Here is a 20,135-nt window from a genome sequence, read left to right as displayed (position 1 = left end):
TTTAGGTCAAGGTGAGTTTATTGTCCAAATAGCATAACCTAATTGCATCCAAAACCATTTTCAAATCCATCTTTAAGCTAGTCAGAAAAACAGGTTATTATTTTTAAAAATCACTTAACACTGAACAGATAGGACCTCTGAAAAGGCAGCTTGACTATACCATGTCACCATCATGGCCAATACAACATTTTTTTTCCCATACTTCCTAAAAACCTTCCGTGTATACTGATCATGCTACTTTAGCACTTGCTCGCATGCCGACCAAATAAACACCCACACCTCTTACAGAGTACATGGTGAGAGAATAAAATTGACTGGATATGGCATCACACTCATTTTAAAGCAAAAAAAAAAAAAATTATAATAATAATAAAAGAAAGTCCAAGACGAGAAACTGTAACTGAGAGAGAGAGAGAGAGAGAGAGAGATCTGAGGTACATGGTAATGAACATAATGGAAAAAATCCAATGGCCTGGTGATCTGCCGGGGATTTCAGAGCTGGCCAGCAGTAAGAAATACAACCAATTAAAAAAAAAAAACAAAAGAAACCACGAGAACTTTTTTGTTTAAAGGATAGGCACCTGTCAAAATACACTGGCTACTGTAATGCTACAGTCAGTAAGGCACTTTTTTCCCCAAAGTAGGCTGCAGGCAAAGGGATAAATGTGGCAGCTCCAGCATGCGCGTGTATGTTTGCCGATGGCTTCTGGAAACCTAAGCCAAGAATCGGGTCTGACAGCCCAGCCAAGTCTAAAAGCAGAGACACACGGATACAGAACGGTGGTTCTGGCTGAAGTGACGGTTCTGGGTCATTTAGAATCCAGAATCATGAAAAGCCAAGTGGGATGAGGAAGCCATACACGTCCTCTTGAATCTCCCGGCCCTATTTTGTACAAACGGGTGACAGGAACTGCCCCGAGCCCACTGTGCTCCGTAGCTACAGAGCGTCTGGCTGGCTGAAGGGGACTTTACCGTCTCAGCACTAATTTCCCTTTTAAAGCTATTCTCAGGGTCGGACTGTCTCAAAGATAAACAAAGAGGAATCCTTTTGGCTTAGAAGCCAGCTGGCTTACTCAGATGTCCCCCCCCATTCTTACTTCCCATTTCCACTCTACCAATATTCTCTTCTTGAGCTAGAAAATCATTATTTACATGAGATAAGGTGCGAGTCTATTTCTTCTCCCAGCCCTGCCCCCTGTGGCCCATGGAGGGAAAATGCCCTTGCCCTCTTTGAGAAAGTCATCCAATCCTGCTACCGTCCTAACCCAGCAGTCCCAGGGCTCCCAGGGCAGCGTGGACATGGCCTTGGGGCCGGGCCGCGGCCCCTTCGGAAGGGAAGCCCCCGATGCCCGCAGCCGGGGTGGTGTCCCCTCGGAGCCACGCGTGCCCGACTTGGATGCTGAAGGAGGGCGGACGGGGCCTCTGCTACAGCACACAGACCAACAGGGACCTGGCTGGGGGACACAGTGGGCTGCTCAGTGGGGTGGGGCAGTTCCAGAGGACAGCCTCCCCGGACAGAAGCCCCTTCTCTCAGCCTAGGGGGAGCATTCTGCTGAGGCATCGGTCCCCTGCCCCTGCCGGCGGGCTTCTCGGCTGTTATGAACCCGCATGGAACTGAATCATGCTTAGCATATATTTTTGGCATACAAGGATTTCCCCCCGTAGGATTTGGCCAAAATAGGGGAAGGAACAAAATTTGGCAGGTTAGGGGAACAACTTAGCTCCCACTGATGGAGAAAAACATATAAACAAACAAACAACCAAAAAAAAAAAAAAAACAAAAAAAACCATAAAGAGGAGGAAGTAAAGAAGAGAGAGAAAGACAACAAGGTAGAGAAAGACCAGAATAGGTTTGGAACCCTCTTAGTGGGAGGAAAGAGAAAAAAATGCACGGGGAGAAGTGAACTCCTCTGGAACAAAAACTCCTACCGAGGAAACCAAGATCCAAGGAGCGGGTACAAGCCAGTTCAACAAAGCCGGGGTCCCTTCTTTTCTGTTAAGGAGAGAGCAGGCAGAAAAGCTAAATTACCTAGCACCCTCCCCATCAGCAACCCTACACCTCCCATCACACTAGGCCCTGAGGATGGGAAGAAGACAAAGCCAGAAGGCCCCAGTGGCCCCCTGGGGGCTCCAGGGCTGGGAAGAAGAAAAAGCCAGAAGGCCCCAGTGGCCCCCTGGGGGCTCCAGGGACAGTGGGAAGTGAAGGGCTCTGGCGAAGTCTGTTGGCCTGTTTCCTTCCTTATTTGTCAGGTTCTCTCATGTGCTGCTTCCCTCTGAGCTTAGTGGCTGGTCACTGTTCAAGGGATCTGTACCTGGCTTTCTCTTTAGGTTCCAAGACTCCCAAGAACTCTAGGGCCCTTGCATTCCTCCATCCCGTGGAACCCCTCAGGGCCCAGAAGAGTGGCCTGTGCAAAGTGTGCTCCCGATAAAACACAGGCTGCTCGGCCTTCCTCTCCAAAACCTCAAAATACAGCACCCACTGGCCCACCAGGAATCCCTAGAATGTCAGGGTCATGTAACTCACCAAGTCCTGAACCCTTCTAACACACTTCACGGGAGACTGACTCGGCTGGGACTGCATCTCTGCAGAGAAGCAGCCTCCCTACCTCCCTTCGACCACCAATCCAATACTCATCGGACCCATTTTTCCAACCATGCCAATTCAACGCACGATCTAAAACCGGAAAACCATTTAGTGCCACTTAGCGAGGACCTGCCGCAGGCCAGACAGGTGGGAGCGGTTGCCGTGGCAACCCTACCTGCTGCAGGTTCAGACCTAGGAAACCCTCCGAGATCATCCTGAACGGGGGCTGCCCGTATCCGGGAAGGGGCCAGAGAGAGGGGAAACGTGCCAGATGAGAAAGGACCCAAAGCAGAGGAGAGCCCTGCTTTAGAAAGGCCTGCAAGATGAGACTCTCCAGATAGCCTGCTGGAATTCTCTAGTCTGTGTCCTGATCGCTGGTACCCAAGTGGTACCTAGGCCACTGCATCAACCTCTGTGCTGAGTGTCAGCCTGGCGGGGGAGGGGAAATCCCTTGGTTCAATTGCATTTTTTCCATCATGATGAGGATACCAGAGTCAGAATGGAAGCCTGATGACCTTCACCACGGAAGAGGTCCCTGGGCGTGAGACCCTGGGGCCAAAACCTCCACCTTCCACCTGGGAGGGGCTGCAGCCTCCTCCCCCCGCCTGCCTTTCCTGACTAATGGGCTCCGAAGCAGAAACTGTACGGTTGTGAGGTATTATGAGAACAAAAATGTGAACCATTTTCTTTTGTAGCTATTGATTTTGTCCAGTAAACCTGAGGTAAAGAATACTCTGTCTTTGAAGGATGTGACCAGAGAGGAAAAAAAAAAAAAAAAAAAAATCCATGAATACGCTACCAGAAGAAAACAAACTATGTATGGAAGAAGGGCTTTTCCAGTACGAAGAACTCCTATCTCAACCATCTACTTCAGGACTTGGAAATTGAAGCGGTAAAATAATATATTATAAAATTGTTTATAAAATAGCAGCACACTCGGTGAAACATTACAGCTAGGTACTGTTAATGTGGATAACAATGAATGATCTTAGCTTCTTAGCAGCGCAAAAAAAAAAAAAATAATAAAAAACTGAACATAATAAAATGAAAAATAAGAGACCCTTAGATTTTTCTCCATCTTAAACCCTTATACTACGAAACAAGGCAGAATCTGTGTATAAAACAATTCTTCAAAGTAGCCCTGTTCTGATCTTTTTCTTATTTTTACTTAAAAAGGCAAATATTTTAATAGCTTCATTACCTGTCAATTATAATTGTGCAAAAAAAAAAAAAAGTTGGTGCTTCAACCTCTCTGCTAACTGAATGCCTCTAAGACGTGGAGAGGAAAAAAAATTCAAGTACGCTGAATGCAACCTTGCAATGAAATCAACAAAAAAACGGAAACGGGAACAAAATGCCACACTGATGACCCGCTGTCTGTCTTTGCACCAGCAATAACGTTTTTTTCCATGTCCAAAGGAGGAGTATAGAGGTGGGAATTAAGATCCTTCTGTGCCATCAAAATGGTAACAGAGCTTTGTTTTTAGGAATGTTGTGATGGGGATTTCAGCGGAAGAGGGTGTGTCTTGAGTTCCGGTGGGGATGCCAGAGAGTGTCAGATACAGGACAGCAACCCAACTGGGGGCAGGAGGGGAGGGGGCACAGGAGGAGAAGGGAGGCAACTACTCTGCATGATTTGCATAAACCATCCCATCTATCCCTCGGGAACAATTTTTCAAAGTGCTTTTCGAATGGAATGGTTTATACCAAAACGCTCACCTGTGGACCAGACATGCCAATCAGCACCAAAGAATTCGTTTGTTTCCTAATGAGGGATGCCAAGGTCACATTACTCTCTTGAACACATCAGGAGAAAAGTTTCCATTCCAGATCCCACCCTCGGGCTCCGTCTGCCTCCATTTCATAGGAGTTTTGGGGATGGCCCGTCGCTAGATTGCCCCTTTTAGATAAAAACTGGGTGGTGTCTGCAACGAACCATGTTTGGAAGAAGAAGCAAGATGTCGAAAAACGTGAAACCCCAGGATCCAATCACCTGTGTCCAACGGGCAAAACATCATCTCTTTTAGGTAGCAGCTACTGTAGACAGCAAGAGTTGTCACTAGAGACCCAGCAACGCTCCTGACTTAGTAACAAACAGGTGGTCGGGAGCAAGGGCGCTTCTCTATCCAAAATGGTTCGATCGCACTGAGATTATTTTGTAACTCCCTCCCCGTCCTGTCCCTCCTTATTTCTAATTCCTTCTCGAGTTCATTGCTTTGCAATCTAATCCTGCCATAAATGGCATCCGCAATTCCTCGAAATTATCCTACCAGGGGTATATACGTGCTAGTTCATAACATGAAAAAAAAAGTCTCTAATTTGTTCCCATAGTGCAGGCATACATTTTCGCTAGCTACTCTGCAGGTTTTCCTGTAAGCATTTTACTATGACTTTTAATATCATCAAACAATAACTGTTCGCATATATACGGGATTCCCTTCTGTTGTACTTCAAATAGGCACCAAATGCTTTTAATGATTCCGTTTTTATAGGACCTTTATCTCTCACTTCTAAAAGATCTTTCAATATGATCTAGGTGGGGGCAGATTTTTTTTTTTTTTTTAAGTTTCATCCTAAAACATAAGAGAACAAAACACAACCAGAGAGAAGGAGAGAGCAGATTGGACGCTTCTCTCCCATTCGGCCTGCCCGACATCCTCTCACAGGTCAATATCCCGCACGTCTGTAGGGGTGCTGGCTTGGTCCAGCTCGTCCTCCGACTTGGATCCGTCGCCCTGGTCCTGACGGTACTGCTGTAGGCTGTTCAGAAGCACCACCTCAATCTGCTCCTGGCAGGCTTTGAGGCAATCCTAGAAGAAGAACGGTCCAGACCAGAGCTGTTAGCAAGGGCAACAGTACACAGAGCAACTGATGAAGAAAACACACACGATTCAAGCCCCGCCTAAGTCTGCGCTCCTTTTCCAGTAGAAAGAAAGTTGAAACGTACGGGAGATGCATCCTTCCGGTGCCGGGGAAACTCACCACTCCAAGTGGGGTCCACGGACCGGCGGCGTCAGCACCACCTGGGAGCTTGTTAGAAATGCAGAACCTGGGACTTCCCTGGTGGTCCAGTGGTTAAGCATACACCTTCCAATGCAGGGGACGTGGGTCTGAGCCCTGGTCGGGGAACTAAGATCCCACGGGCCGCGGGGCAGCTAAGCCCACGGTGCCGCAACTACTGAGCCCGCGCGCTCTGGAGCCCACGTGCCAAAACTAGAGACAAGCCTGCGTGCCGCGATGAAAGATCCCGAGTGCCACGACTGAGACCCGATGCAGCCTAATTAATTAATTAAAGAAAGAAAAAAGAAATGCAGAACCTCATCCCTCTCCAGACCAGTCAAATCAGAATCTGCATTTTAGCAGAAGCCCAGGTGAGTTGTATGCACAGGACCTGGGCAGCGCTGGCCGAGAGGAGGAGCCATTTGTGGCCACGCAGTGCCTGGTAATCCAAGGGCCAGCGAGATGCTTCCCGCCTGGGGACACTGGGAGGTGAGAGGGAAAAGGGGAAGGCCAGCCGTACAGACAGTGTGACAGCACTAGACTACCCAAGGGATAGATAAGAGAATGGACTGAACTACACTGACCCTCACAGCAACTGCGGAACCGCTTAAAAACAAGCAATCTGTTTTTCGCTTATTTACCGTTCCCTTAACTCTCATAAAAATACAACACAGAAATGTTCACAAAATTCTGGACACTTGAGCCGTCTAATTTGGGAATAGGCAAAAAAAAAAAATTGCTGCATTGCTTTGATATTAGTCTATATTTGGTAGGGAAGATTCAGAATGTGTTGATCTCAGGCAGATGTTTCTGTTAGCTGGGTGGCATGGGACACAGCGGCAATTCGTGGGTGTCACCAGGGAGGGATGGTGGTTGGTACTAGCAAGTGGGAGGCGAGCTGAAGAAATTGCTCGTAGGAGCTATTTCCCAACATCTTTCCTTGGCAAGCCTGCTTTCCTGTGCTCTCGTAAGCAGCACAGACACATGGAACATATGTTAAATCCACTCTGCCTGGGTCTTGCCACAGTTTAATGTATGTTTCCCTTGTGCTTGTTTCACCGTGCAGCTGCCCACAGGTTACTGTTTGCCGAGCACCAAAGCGTTATCTCTATTTTCCAAAGATCTAAAAATAAAGTTGGGGTTCTCAGGAACGCCGTTTCCATACGCCCACGTTTTCCTTTCTTATCTCTCATCCATTTCAGCTTTTTATGAAAATCAAGACTGGGGGCAGTGGAAGACCGAGCGTTAAGGGCAGAGATGAAATTTCACCTGGAATGAATTAAGAGTGACAAGAAGGCAGGGGTATTTGCTGTCGCCCCACCAGACTTGCAGGCAGCCGCTAGGTTATTTTCCTTCTCTGACCTCAGTTTCCCCACTTGTAAAATAAGGCTCAGGAAACGCTCACAGACGGAGGATCAACTGAGATCGTTTGGACAAAGTGCTGAGTTCGACACACGACAATCATTTATTATGAACAGAAAGAAGTCCATCCTGGACTGTGAAAGAATTCCTGAGATTTCTTTGAAACGAGGTACGAACGAGCATTTGCTCAGGACAGGTGAGGCGGACAGTGCAGCAGGCACAGTGGGTGGAGCGTCCGGCAGGGCAGACGTACCCCGGCCCAGAGCTCTCCGTCCCCCCTGAGAAACAGCCAGGGACTGGCCACTGAGGACCCGCCCACATTTCTCAGACTGGCCTGTGGCCTCGCCTGCTCATGTCCTCTAACCTGCCTGACCCCCTAACTGGTGATTAGAAGCCGATGGGCCTCGTCCGCTGCCTCCTCTGCCCGCCCAGCACTCCTCCTCCAAGGCCCGTCCTGCAGTGGCCGTGCTTCTGGTCACTCACCGCTCACGAAGGTGCTCGGTGGTGAAGGCTAAAGGCAGGATGCTTCTAAGGGCACCTGCATTTCAGCGGAAGGTACCTGAGGACCCGAAAGCCTTATGATCTCAAACAATTAATCTTAAAGAACAAGGTTAACAACGTTAAAAACTGGCGATAGTCAAAACTCCTCTGGCTTGTCCCTGAGGAAGCTCCTGGCCAATCCTGTCCGACTTTCCTTCCTCCAAGGCTCTACTTCTGGGTCAGCACATCTGCTACCCCAATAATACGACAAACTCAGGATGCCGTGATCATCACTGCCTTAGCCACACCAGCAGCCGAGATGGATGGTCCTCCAAACAGGGAGACCGGGCTCTGGAGAGCTAACGAACTTGATTTGGGGCCACGGACAGTCTCCCTTTGGGTCACCCATGTTCCTATTGTTCCCGGTATTTAGACTTCCCTCCCAGCAGCCTTAGACCCTAAAGGAACAGTTCTGAGAAAGGCCTACAGGGAGGGCTGGCACACTGGGCAGTGACTTCTACGGGACTTCAAGAGAACACGGGCGTCGAATGTCATATTTATGTAACTTCCAGCCAAAACCAGCTTTCCCGAATAAAATGAAGAAAGCTTTCACATAAAACACAAACTCTCCTTTCTTGATCTTTCCAGTCCCATTTTAATTTCAATCGAAATCATTCCTGACTATGGCCAGCTCTTCCTCTTTGATACCCCTTACTCCAAGGGAAAAGGGATGACAATAGCAGTTCCCCCAGAACGGAGGGACCCTGAAGCCCACAGGCTCAGCTGTGACAGAGCAGGAAGCTAAAGCTCTCGGTGGGTCAGTGGTGTCCCTCATTCCTGGAGAGCGCTCTGGGGTCTCCGTCTAACCCTCCTCTGGTTCCACTGCTTCACGACTTGGCTGTCCTAATCTCAGTTTCAACTGCGGGGACCTCTTGGCTCTCGGCCAGATGAAAACCTACTTAAGGGCAAGAGCTTGTCTTGCATAAAGGATGTTGCACGTTCTACTCTGACAGTGGCAGGAAGGAAATCGGCATCCCTCTTCCTGGAAACAGAGCTCACTCCCTGCATTTTAAACCTTCCTTTAGGATTGCAGGAGCCCTTCTTGGGCGTCCCAGGAGCGTGTGAATTTCCTGTGAGCTGGTGGAAAGTGAGGTCCAAGGGAGGGTGGGCTGGTGCAGCCCCGGTCTTGCCGGAGCTGCAGCCCCGGTCTTGCCGGAGGGGCTCCCAATCTCCCGAGTGGGTAGGAGAGCGCCGGGGGGACCGGGGTGGGAGGGGTGATCTGGTGGAAGGAGGAGGCCAAGCCCAGAGAAGGAAACAGAAGGGGGACAAGTTGCAGAGCCTGAAGGGAACCCAAAGCGAAGCTGGAGAAGAGTGACGGCCATGTGTCCAGGGGCGGAGTTCTAAGGCGACACACACAGATCCTTACAGGATCTGAGAACTGGGGGCTCTGGGGGCCTTCTGGAGATCGAACAGCCAGCTGCGCCCACTTCACAGCTAGGGAACCCACCCGAAGCTGGCTCCTCCCCCCAATCACACCTAGTTAAAAACGAACCCTGGCCTTCAAAGGGCGAGACTCCCAATTCCAGAACTCTCTTCCCTGTGCACCTCGCTGCCTCTTCCGGGCTCTAAGGAAAGACAGGGCAGAGAATCTCCGAGAAAGGGAGGAGACACAGTCCAAGTGGCCTGGAAAGCCCCCGACAGCGCCTCCGTGCACGGCGAGTGCCGCGGCTCCCGGCCCTCTGCTCCTCGGCAACCTCCGAAAGCACCAGCCGTTGTGTCGAGATGCCCCAAATTAAGCTGATTAGAAGGAGAGCCATAATGCTCGTCTGTCAGCCTGGACAGGTGGCACTCCACAGAGCTGGGGCTCGGGCAGGCCTCCAGCCCGATGATGCTGGGGCCCCTCCCCCGCCCGCCCCCGGCCCGGAGCCCTGACAGCGGCGTTTGTGATGGCCGGCTCCTTCCCCGGCCCCACTTCCTCCGCGTGCTGGCTCCAGCCCCGCGCCCCGCACCCTCCTCGGCCCTGTGAATGGGCTGCGGAACTGCTACCATCAGCCTCCAGTGTCACTGCATCACGGCATTGTCACCACACACGCACTGCACTCAACAGGGGCACAAAGGGCTGAATGAGCCCCGGACCCGCGGCCAACTCAGGCACAGACAACTTAGGAAACTATCTCATTCTTCCTTTCTTCACAGCCTGGTGGGCTTATTTCCTTGAATACCAAATGAGGCCCGCGGCAAAAATCAAGCTCAAGCAGGAGCGGGAACCATCAGCCTCCATTTCTGTTCCCTCTGCCGTCCCACCCCCGGCTTCCCTTGCAGCGACTCTTCTGGAGGCTTCTGACCACAGGCCCTGTTCAGGGCGCAAAGGACAGTCTCGGGGACACAGGGGTCTTCAGGAGAAGGTGTGCTGTGAGGGCTCCGGGGACCAAGGCAAGGGTGGGGACCCTAGGATCCTGACATGCAGTCACAATCGAGTCTTCCCTGGCGCTGCGGACTGCCCATTGACAAACAGCATCCTAATATGGCCAAGATGACCCTAGGGGAGGGATGTCCTGGAATCTTCTTGGGCAATAGTTAAGAATTCAAGGGACTTCCCTGGCAGTCCAGTGGTTAAGACTTAGCCTTCCAATGCAGGGGATGTGGGTTCGATCCCTGGTCAGGGACGTAAGATCCCATAGGCCTCCTGGCCCAAAAACCAAAACATAAAACAGAAGCAATATTAACAAATTCAATGAAGACTTAAAAAAAAAAAAGAAAAAAGAAGGTAACAGAGAGTTTTGGTGTAATCTAGGTAGAAAAGAATACATATAATGACGGGACGACTCACATCTCTACCTGTTCTGTTAAACATCTTCCAATAACTTCCCATCTTCATGGCCCGTGAGCCCCAATTCTGCTTGTTCATTAGTGACTCAGGAAAATGGTGTCACGTGAAAACAAAGTGACTTGCTCTAAGATAAAGTCAGGTAAAAGTCAGGGGACCCTGACGTATTGTTAATGTTAAGACCCATCTAGCTTTTCCAAAAGACCTAGGGAGACCAAAGCACTAGAAACACACTTGAAACCCACCTGCCCAGCCTTTGTCCCCCTTCCTTCCTCCTCCGCCCTCCCCACATCATTCCCCAATGACTCTGCCAGGGGATCTGGAGAAAAGGCTGAGTCAAAGTTGGGTCTCGTTCAAAAGAGTCTATATACAAGTGAACAGGGAGATAAAGGCTGGCACCAAGCTCCAGCAGGATGCCGAGGGGACGGAAGAGGAACCCCGATTCTGCCAGGGAAGTGGCCCAGTCGGTCCCCCCCTTCGCAAGCGGACCCTTGGCAACGGAAGCCCCGGTAGACGTTCCCCCAAAGCCAGAATGGCCTCTCTGGCTGGTGTCTGTTTTTAGCAACACTTAGGAGTAGAAGGAAAGAGTACTTAAAATACACCACCCTCTGAGACTTTTATTCCCTGTAAAACTGTCAGGCTTCTCACTCAGCTTTCTCTTTGGAATGAAGCGTTCCGGTTTATTTTGGCAACCAGAGCAAGCAACAGAGAGCAGCTTTCTCAGGGCCGCGTGGGTCCCTCCTATCAAAGCTCTCTGCCGCCGGCCAGAGAGCCAGAGAGATGGCTCTGGCTGTTTCAGGGGAGAAAGAGGGGATCCTCTTCCTACAGTCGTATCTCTGACAATCCACAGAAAAAGGACACCGTCAGCTGGCCCAGGTCTCTAGGTGCAAGGTGCGCAGGGCTAGCACACCACTGTAGGACTCTGGGGTCAAAGGCCGGCACTTCCCGATTCTTATTTGCCCGTGCACCAGGGCCCATAGGGCAGAAGGTGGTCTGGGCACTGGGCTTCCCTGTGGGAGGGCTCAACTTCAGTGTGGCCCAAGGACATTATATGTCTACGTGGGTTATCTACAACTTTTTGTGGTAGCAATATATACACCACCCAGCACTGAGCGTCTCCATCAGTTTTAAGTGTACAGTGTTAGCTTTGAGTACATTCACTGTGTCGTGAGACCACCCCCCTCCTCCAGGACGTTTCTTCCCAAACGGAAACTCCATCCCCATTACACAATCACTCCCCCACCCCCTGGGCCCTGGGAACCTCTATTCCACTTTCTGTCTCTATGGATTTGACTACGTCTAGGGGCCTCGGGACCTCATATAAGTGGAATCACACAATATTTGTCTGTGTCTGGCTTATTTCACTTAACACGTCCAAGGCTCATTCATAGTGTAGCACGTATCGGAATTTCATTTCTTTTTAAGGTTGAATAATGTCCCATGGCATGCACATACCACAGTTTCTTTCTCCATCCCAAGGACATTTTCAACCACCAAGGGATGGCTTCTACTCTGCATTTTACGTTAGGCCCGGAGAGCTGCTTCCCGAGGGCTGATTGCCTGCTGCATGTCTAGTTCCTAACACCTGCTTAGCATCCGTTCGTTTGACCTTCATTTGCTGGGGTTTTACGTGCTTTACTGGGGATCCTCCACACAATCGCTACGTTCCTGGGTGACAGGAGCCCCGTCTTTTATTTTCCGTGTGCCGCCCACCCCCCAACTTCTTCCACGCTGCCTGTGCCTTGCTTGTTGTTCATGGGCCTTGCTCACAAGGTGACAGCCTGCACCAAGAGCTCTCCAGAGAGCACAGGCTGATGGGTGGGAGGACTTAGCGCCCCAAGTCCGGCACGCACAATAGCTGAGGCACCGAGGACGTCCCCAGGGAGAGTGGGAGTGAGGCTCCGGGGACCCGAGGTAAGCTGGGAGCTTCCTGAGCTCTCCAACTGTTCTCTGAAAACGTGGTACACGCATGCTTGGTTTTTCACATTAAAATGTTTAACCCGGGGCCCACTGGTGAGAACGAGGCACATGTGTGCACCTCCATTCAACAGCTGCGATTTTTAGAAGGAAGCTCTAAGCCAGTTTTGTATCTAGCTGACCCAGTCTGACAGCGGACTAGGATGGCCTAGCTACACAGTATCTGAAAGGGGCAAGCAGTGTCTCCCGTATGAAAGGAGAAGACTGGTTTGCGGACTTGAAAAGCAAAGCACAGCCCGCGAGCTCCACGGGCACCCAAGGAGCGACCTCTGTCCATCTGAAGCCAGTAAGGGTGACACAGAGATGCGGGAGAAAGCTGGAGAGCCCGTGGGACAATCAGCCCATCAGGGCACATCTAGAAACATCCGAAGGAGGTTATAATGCTGGCGGGGGGGTGGGGGTGGGGGGGGCAAACACTTGTCACTGACATTTTTGTCCCCGGGGGTCGAGGAGGGGCTGGTCTTCAGCCGGTTGGGAGTCCTTTTGGCAAGGCAGCCTTAATAGGAGATATTCAGAAAAGGAAGGAAGCGTATCATTTCTATAAATGCTAAGTTCCGTCCAAGATTTGCCTCTAGAGGATTCGAAGAGCATTCTTCCCAGGAAGCTGCAGTGGAGGGTCTTTTCGATCTACGTTTTGGAAACCATGCTTCCGAAGCCTGTTTGGAGCCAGCATTTGAAAAGCATCTCTAGCTGACACCCCTCTCTCGGGTGGCTTTAAACCAAAGGCCTTTTTCAAACAAAAAGATCCCAGGAGCTGCAGCGAGGGAGGAATGCAGGGTTCCCAGGCTGGGCGTCAAGAGCCTCCAGGTTCTGGTCCCAGGCCGGTGACCCCGGCTTCTCCCCCTCTCTGACCTCGCAGAATCAACCTTCTAAGGACCGCAATTTCCAGCTAGCTGAATCAGAGCCTCCCTGGACCCTGGGCTGTCCCCCAATCCTCTCTTCTTCTAAGGAGCTTCAAATGCTGGCAACCAGAGTTACAGCCTCTGCACTGTCCAGAGGGCACCCAGAATGGAAAAATCTATAGCTAATAATAGTTCCTTGCATTTGTACGGCACTTAACTCTTTTTAAAGTGCTTTTTAATCCGTCATCACGTTGAACTAAAGGGAAGTGAGAGGCAGGCGGGGTGGAGAGGTCTGTGGAGGTGGGGGGCCCCTCCGTCTCCCAAGCCCTGAGGTGCAGGGGGAGGGGGGGCTCGCTCCCGCCCTGCCTGCCAGCCTCAGCGCGCGTGAGCAGGCGAGAAAGCTCCACGCTGGAGGAGAGGCAGGCTGCGGATTGTACATAAATGGAAACAAGCAACAGGCAACAAATCAGACCCATGGGGAAGCCCGGGCCACACAGGAAACTGGTCAGCAGCCCGCCCTCCCCCCTTGTCTCTGCTTGCGAAGTTCTTTTCTCTATTTGATGGCACGTGAGGCCTCACCTGCTGAATTTTCTTATGACCGCGGGTGCTGATCTCAGAAAACAGAAACCAACAGCAACAAACAACCTCTGCCACCTCCTCATCGAACCTACTGTCTCTCTCCCCCAGCTGAGGGAAGAGAGGCCTGGTCTCAGCCAAGAGGATGGATGGGGGCCACCTACCACGTCGGTGTTGGTGATCTTGGCCAGAAGGTCCACCAGGGCGTCGCCCGTGAGCGAGCTCACGTCCTCGTCCTGCTGGAGCCCACAGATGGCGGCTCCCACACTTCCAGTTGCGATCATCGACGGCGGGTACATGGCGAACTTGAAGTCTGCGAGGACGAGAGGCGGAAGGTCAGGACGGGGCGGAGGCAGGTGCTCCCCAGCCTGAAGACGCTCGGCAGGAGGATGGCACAAGTGGCCCCTGGTCCCCACGGATGCATCCTCTCCTAAGTCTTTCCTTCACGAGACGCCCTTCATTTGCCCATGACTGTGGCGGTTCCAGATTTAAAAGGAGACTGAGCAGAGCAGGGGAGGTCTGAGACCAGTACAGACAAGGTAACCCACGTGCTACACAAGCGACACGAGCCAAGGGCTCCAGATGTTCGAAGGAGGGGGAAGTACGAGCGGGTAAATCTTAGGAAGAACGACAGCCCTGACGTGACTCTGCCATACTCTCTGGACAGGCATCAAGGACTAAGATGGCTCAGAACAAAAGAGATGATTTGATTGAAAAAAAAAAAGGATGGGACTTTCCCGGTGGTCCAGTGGTTAAGACTCCGTGCTTCCACTGCAGGGGGCCCGGGTTCAATCCCCGGTTGGGGAACTAAGATCCCACGGGCCATGCAAGGAAAGTGGGAGAAGCAGCCATGGGGGGGGGCGCGGGTGCTGGGGGTGCAAGTTTCACACAATTCCCCACGTCTACCCAGCGTCAAAGGCCCTCAGAATGTTAAGAGACAGGACAGGAAGTCAATCGAGCTCCCAATATTAGCCGTCCTAATCAGAGGAACGACTTGGTTTAGATTTTATGGCTTTGAGGCCTGAAGATCCCATTTTCTTGCTGGGGAAAAAAAAGAGTGGTTTGCTAGAGACAAGTGGAGAAACGATGGTACATTTGATGGGCTCGAACCCCCTCATTTTCCATCTATCCAAGAGCAACTACAGAGGATGCTTTTACGTACCAGCCTGGGAGCCCAAACACCAGTTTCTTCTGGGGGTGGGGGGGGTGCCCCAGAAGGTCTGGCAACCAAATCGGCCACTGCTGTCCATGGAAAGGAGCTAAGGATACACACCCCTTACCCCTGCTCCGGCTGCTAAGAGCTCCCACCTGCCGACACGGCCAGGACCTGACTCGTCACAGCCTGCGTAATCCAGCCCTCAACCACGGAAGCTGTGTACAATCCGCACCTTAACGTTGTGGATGAGAAACCGAGCTCTCCGAGTCTCCACGGCCCTCACCCCGCCCTGTGCTGATAGGTGAAAGAGGTGAGAGTTTTGTCCCTGATCCTAACTGCAGCCCCGGAGTGGAGAGCACCTTCCGCAAAGGGCTCTCTCTAGCTTTGCCATCATCCCAGTGAATTCACTGCATGTAGAAGTGGAAAGTTGGAGACAGGGGGATTGCTGTAGAGGGAAGACGTGGGTCACGCTTCCAATCCCAGCATAAGCACTGGGTTTAACCTACAGAAACAGTTCAACCTCCTATCTCCCCCTCTTGCTATTCTATCAACATAGTCCAAGGACGCACTTTTATCAGTGACCCCGTTGTCCACATCAGGTCAGTGGCGTCCTCAGAAACTGCGCTGGGTTGCTCAGCCAGGCACAAACCCTTCCCCTCCTGGCCGAATCCCATGAACACAGCAGGCCTGGCCGTCTGTCTGTCTTTCTCCATGGCCTTCTTTTCTTAGCCCACGCACCATCTCCACCTCTCGAGGGATGTACATATATTACGCCATTCCACCCAAAGCCTGCTGTGCTCTAACTCGTCCAGAGCCTTCTCTGTCCCCACACAGTGACGAAGCCAGCCTCCCTGCCTCCCACTCTGCTGTAGGTCTCTTCACATGGGGTCACAGGAGTGTTTCTCTGCCCAGTAACCTCGTTAGCTCCCCGCCTGGGACATTCACAATGCAGAGGCCCTGGGCCCACACAGGCCCCGGGTGGGAGCAGCTGGCAGGGAAGGGCAGGGCAGGAGGGGATCCCCGGCCCCCCTGCCCCAGGCCTCAGCCCAGGAAGCATAGCCCACACACGCCTATCTTTGCATCCCGCTGCCTGCAAACCCAACTCCCACTTCCAGCAAATGAATTCACTCTGGCAGTCAGGGCGTGTGGATGGATGGTCCTGGGGCTGCCGAGAAGATCGTACCTCCCTTCTCGTTTTGTGGGAAAATGCCGAGGGACACTGTCCCCTGCCCCGCCCCCCAGAACTGGGGAGCACGAGCTGCATGAACACGGCAGCCTCTGGGCAGCAGCGACAGGGCCAGGGAAGCCAGGGTGGCCCTGCTGAGCAGCAGGGCAGTGACCCCCTCTGGGGCCCCGACAACTGCCCGGCTCTCCCGCAAAGCCAGGTCCAGCCCGTGGGACCCTGGGCGAGTCACTTCCTCCCTCCCAGCCCCTTGGAGTCCCAGTTGCCTACGAGGAGGGTGGAGGTAGAGCAGCGAACTAACTAGTTAATTTTTCTAACCTCCACCTCCAACTCAGTACAGGGTCATGAAATTCATTTGTAGGTGGTGACCAGCATTTTTTGTTGTTGTTGAGTTGAACAAAATGTTAGAACAGGGCTTCCCTGGTGGCGCAGTGGTTGAGAGTCTGCCTGCCAATGCAGGGGACACGGGCTCGAGCCCTGGTCTGGGAAGATCCCACATGCCGCGGAGCAACTGGGCCCGTGAGCCACAACTACTGAGCCTGCGCATCTGGAGCCTGTGCTCCGCAACAAGAGAGGCCGCGATAGTGAGAGGCCTGCGCACCACGATGAAGAGTGGCCCCCGCTTGCCACAACTAGAGAAAGCCCTCGCGCAGGAACGAAGACCCAACACAGCCAGAAATGAATAAATAAATAAATAAATTTAAAAGAAAAAAAAAATGTTAGAACAATTCTAACAACGTCAGACTAGAAAGTATCAGGAAGTAATGCAAGTAGTGAGAGTCAATACTGTCTTAAAAAACATCTGTATCGATTTGACATACGTTGACAGTTATCCTGAGTTGCGTTATAAAATGTATTTCTTCCTTTATGGTTTAGGTCAAAAAGTTGGAAGATGGTAGGCTGGCTAATCTTCCCGGGGCCTTCCAGCTCTAACTGGCTTTTACTTAAGGCTCTGGAGTAAAAACGACTCTCAAGGAAAAGAATAAGGAAGAGACAATAGAACACAGCACAGCTTCCCCCAGGCAGCAAAGTCACAAGACATCTCTCTCCATCGAGCAGTTCTGCATGGCCTCAGGGGCTGCCCCAAGACCACACCCAGGGACACCCCCTCTCTGCTGGTAGGGGAAACGGCAGAGAGAAAAACACCTGAATAAAACATCTGAAGGGTCGTGTCCTTGTACTAGCTCTTGTTAGCTAACCTCCACACTCACCTGTGGAAAGTTCCATCCAACCCATTCAGCCATTTCTGGAAACCTTAAACTTTTGGCTATGGAACTGGATGGAGATAGATTCACAATATTTACTTGAGGGAGGGAGCAAAAATAAAATCAGGCCTCATGAGCACGTGCTATGATCAAGACTGCAACTGTCCATAAATATATAAATAGAAATGCATCGACATGCATGCACATGGGGAAATTAGAATACAAAGATGTATGTAAATTTCCCCACCATCCAGTGGGGGAAACGTTATTTTATCTTCGCAAAAATAAAATACCAAGTTAACGATCTCTCCCAAATCTCTGAGTCTCTTGGTCAAAAACGCTGACAAGCTCTACGTTGGTGCTGTAGGTGTGCTCAGTGGTGAGGGTCTATCTCCATCCTCAGCTGCCCACCTGGAAAGCTGAAGTGTGTGCGACTTCCTAAGAACCCGCCCCCCCCCCCCCGAGTGAGAGGCAATTAGCTGAGCTGATTGGACCCATTCCGATCGAGTTACGACGTGTTCCTCCCTGTTTCAGGCAGCATGATGATGATTCCTCCAAGACACGGGACATATGAATAGAATACAGCATGGCGCGTTCTAAATGGCTAGGTGACTTCTAAAGAAACATCTCAAAGAAAGGAGGTGCCCACGTGGACAGGAGCATTAGAGACACACGCTTAGGAGGATTCCCCAAAGGAGGTGGGAAGGGTTTGGGCCAAGCAGCTCCAAGCACTGGAAGGTGGAGGCCACGGAGGCTGGTGACCTACCACCTACCAGCTGTGTGAAGGTGGGCAAGTTACCTGACCTCTCTGAGCCTCCATTTTTCCACCCACAGATAAGGATAATAATTATACTCTCATAGGGTAGTTCTGAGGATTCAGCTAAGAGAACAGTGCCTGGCTCTTGGTAAACAATCCACAACACCCACCACCAGCATCACTGTCATCGCCCCACTGTTCCTACCCCAGGGGCCCGCTGTGGGATCGGGGTGGACAGTTCTGGCTGTCGGCGATTCTGTTCAGCGTCTGCAGGGATAAGGGGAAACAGCAGGCCCTGCAGAGCGAGGCCGGGGAGAACGAGGGCTCTGCTCTGGCCGCCCTGAGGCTCTTTCACTCTCAGTGTGTGTGTGTGTGTGTGTGTGTGTGTGTGTCGCAGAACCGGCCTCATCGTGTCCCCACTGCCTCCTGCTGCTTTGTCAGCAGTGGGAGAAGCTGAGGCCTCACAGGGGGATGGAAAGAGGGCACAAGCACACAAGGAATGAAAGAGAAGTCGGGCTATTCATTCAGCTGGGGTCACCCAGAGCCAAGGAACAGGCCCCACACCCCAGCAGCCCTGACCTGACCTCCACCTTCTCGGTGAGGCCAGCAGCGGCCTCACAGGGAACCCCAGCTCCACCGACCAGCCCAGGCAGCGTTCCTACTGTTTGCTTACTTGGCAAGGAATTAGCAAAAAAACAAGGTGGAATTCACCTGCTTCAAGACACTCCCTTTTACGGGTGAATCGATGAAACCTTGAGAGGTTAAGTGACTTGTCTAACGTCTGATGCCGGGCCTGGGCTTCAGATGGAGAGAGGCACCTGGACGCTGCACCTCAGTGCACTCGGAGACTCACCAGCAGGTAAAGAGCTCTTCAGAGGCACCGCCCACGCCCCACTGGGAATACACGGCCATCTTTCCCATCAGAGGCCGGAGAAAAAGCCCAAAGGAAGGAGCCCGGGCTCAGGAGTCCAGGAGATGGGAACCCCTCCCGTCTGTGGCCCCAGCCCACTGTGGGACCCTGCAGAGACGCTTCACCACCCAAGGACCTCCTGGGGTCCCGCTGGGCTCCTTAATCTGGGCAAGGGCAGGAGAGCTGCTCCACGTTCATCAGCTTGGTAAGATTTCACTGAAGGAAGCGTTCTGAGCTAAGCGGGTTTGAAACCACAGATTACATGGCCCTGGGGATGGCTTTATCCCCATTGTTTTGACTATGGTGGCCGAGGCCTTGACCGGCAAGTGTGACCGCTGTGCTTCTGTTCACCACCAGGGGGCGAGAGGCGCTCGCTCCGAGGGGGAGAGAACCAGGGATGCCCTTCTCCCCCTCTCCTCCAACCTGCCTCAGGTGGGGTTTTAAAAGGCCAGAACCGGTGGGGGGCTGGACGAGGGCCCTCAGCCTGCTCCTCACCCACCTTACAGCCAGGTGGGAAGTGAGATGGGCCCTGTCAAGCTGCCCGTCCCCACGTACGGAAGAACTGAGACTCCCGGTTCAACAGCCCACTTCCCCGGGGCCCCGTGACCACTGCTCGGTGAACGGTACTCATTGGGTCGCAGATGGAAAGGGCTTTCCATTCTTCCTTCCACCTTCCAACCACCCAGGCAGACCTCGCTTTCTGGATCAGGGGCGAAGTCGTGGACCCTCTCTGGGCCACCACTGTCTGGCTATAACCCAGGGATGAAGCGTCACGAGACACGTCTAGGTACAGCCAGGAGGACGGGGAAGCACTGGGGTACCCCCATCCCTGGGGCCCAGGCCCACTGGGCAGGGAACCTGGATAGCTGAGGGCAGCACCTCGGGGTGGGGGGCTCCTAGGCACAGAGGGAGATGCGGGGTGCCGTGGGTAGGGAGGCTAAACACGTCCTCCCTCACCCCCGCCCGCGCCAAGTTCAAACTCAACGCCACTGGCTCTTCTAAACTAACTGGAATCATCTGTTCAGCATGATGTCATGCATCAGGAATCTCCCCCACGCCGGCGTGCGATCCTGAGTCATCCCAATGGTCTCTTTCCTCGTTGGCAGACTTGGGGGCTCTGCCATCAGAGCGGCACCAGGGGGATGCTAGGAACGGTCTGCTGCTCAGCGTCCAAAGCTCTAGGGAAGGCGGTTATGAAGGGCTCCCCCTCACCCCATGGCCTCCACTGACCAGCACCAGCCAGAGTTCCTGCCCCAGGGGCTGTTCAGGGCTGAGC

The 20,135-nt window shown here is 52.4% G+C and overlaps 1 protein-coding gene across 1 annotated transcript in view; it reads right to left on the bottom strand.

The window, feature by feature from the left end:
• The window catches only part of CCND2 (cyclin D2), a 28,082-nt gene continuing 7,947 nt past the window's right edge, over window positions 1-20,135 (bottom strand). The window contains exons 4-5 of the mRNA XM_082351510.1: window positions 13,813-13,961; window positions 1-5,394 (exon numbers count right to left, since the gene is read on the bottom strand). Of these exons, the coding sequence (XP_082207636.1) occupies window positions 5,245-5,394; window positions 13,813-13,961 (299 nt within the window). The 3' untranslated portion in view covers window positions 1-5,244. The remainder of the gene's footprint in view (window positions 5,395-13,812; window positions 13,962-20,135) is intronic.

Source organism: Balaenoptera borealis (genome assembly GCF_965194805.1).
Source record: "Balaenoptera borealis genome assembly, chromosome: 13".
Taxonomy (NCBI): domain Eukaryota; kingdom Metazoa; phylum Chordata; class Mammalia; order Artiodactyla; family Balaenopteridae; genus Balaenoptera; species Balaenoptera borealis.
The sequence above is the reverse complement of the archived record's forward strand: the minus strand, read 5'-3'. Positions and strand labels throughout refer to the sequence as shown.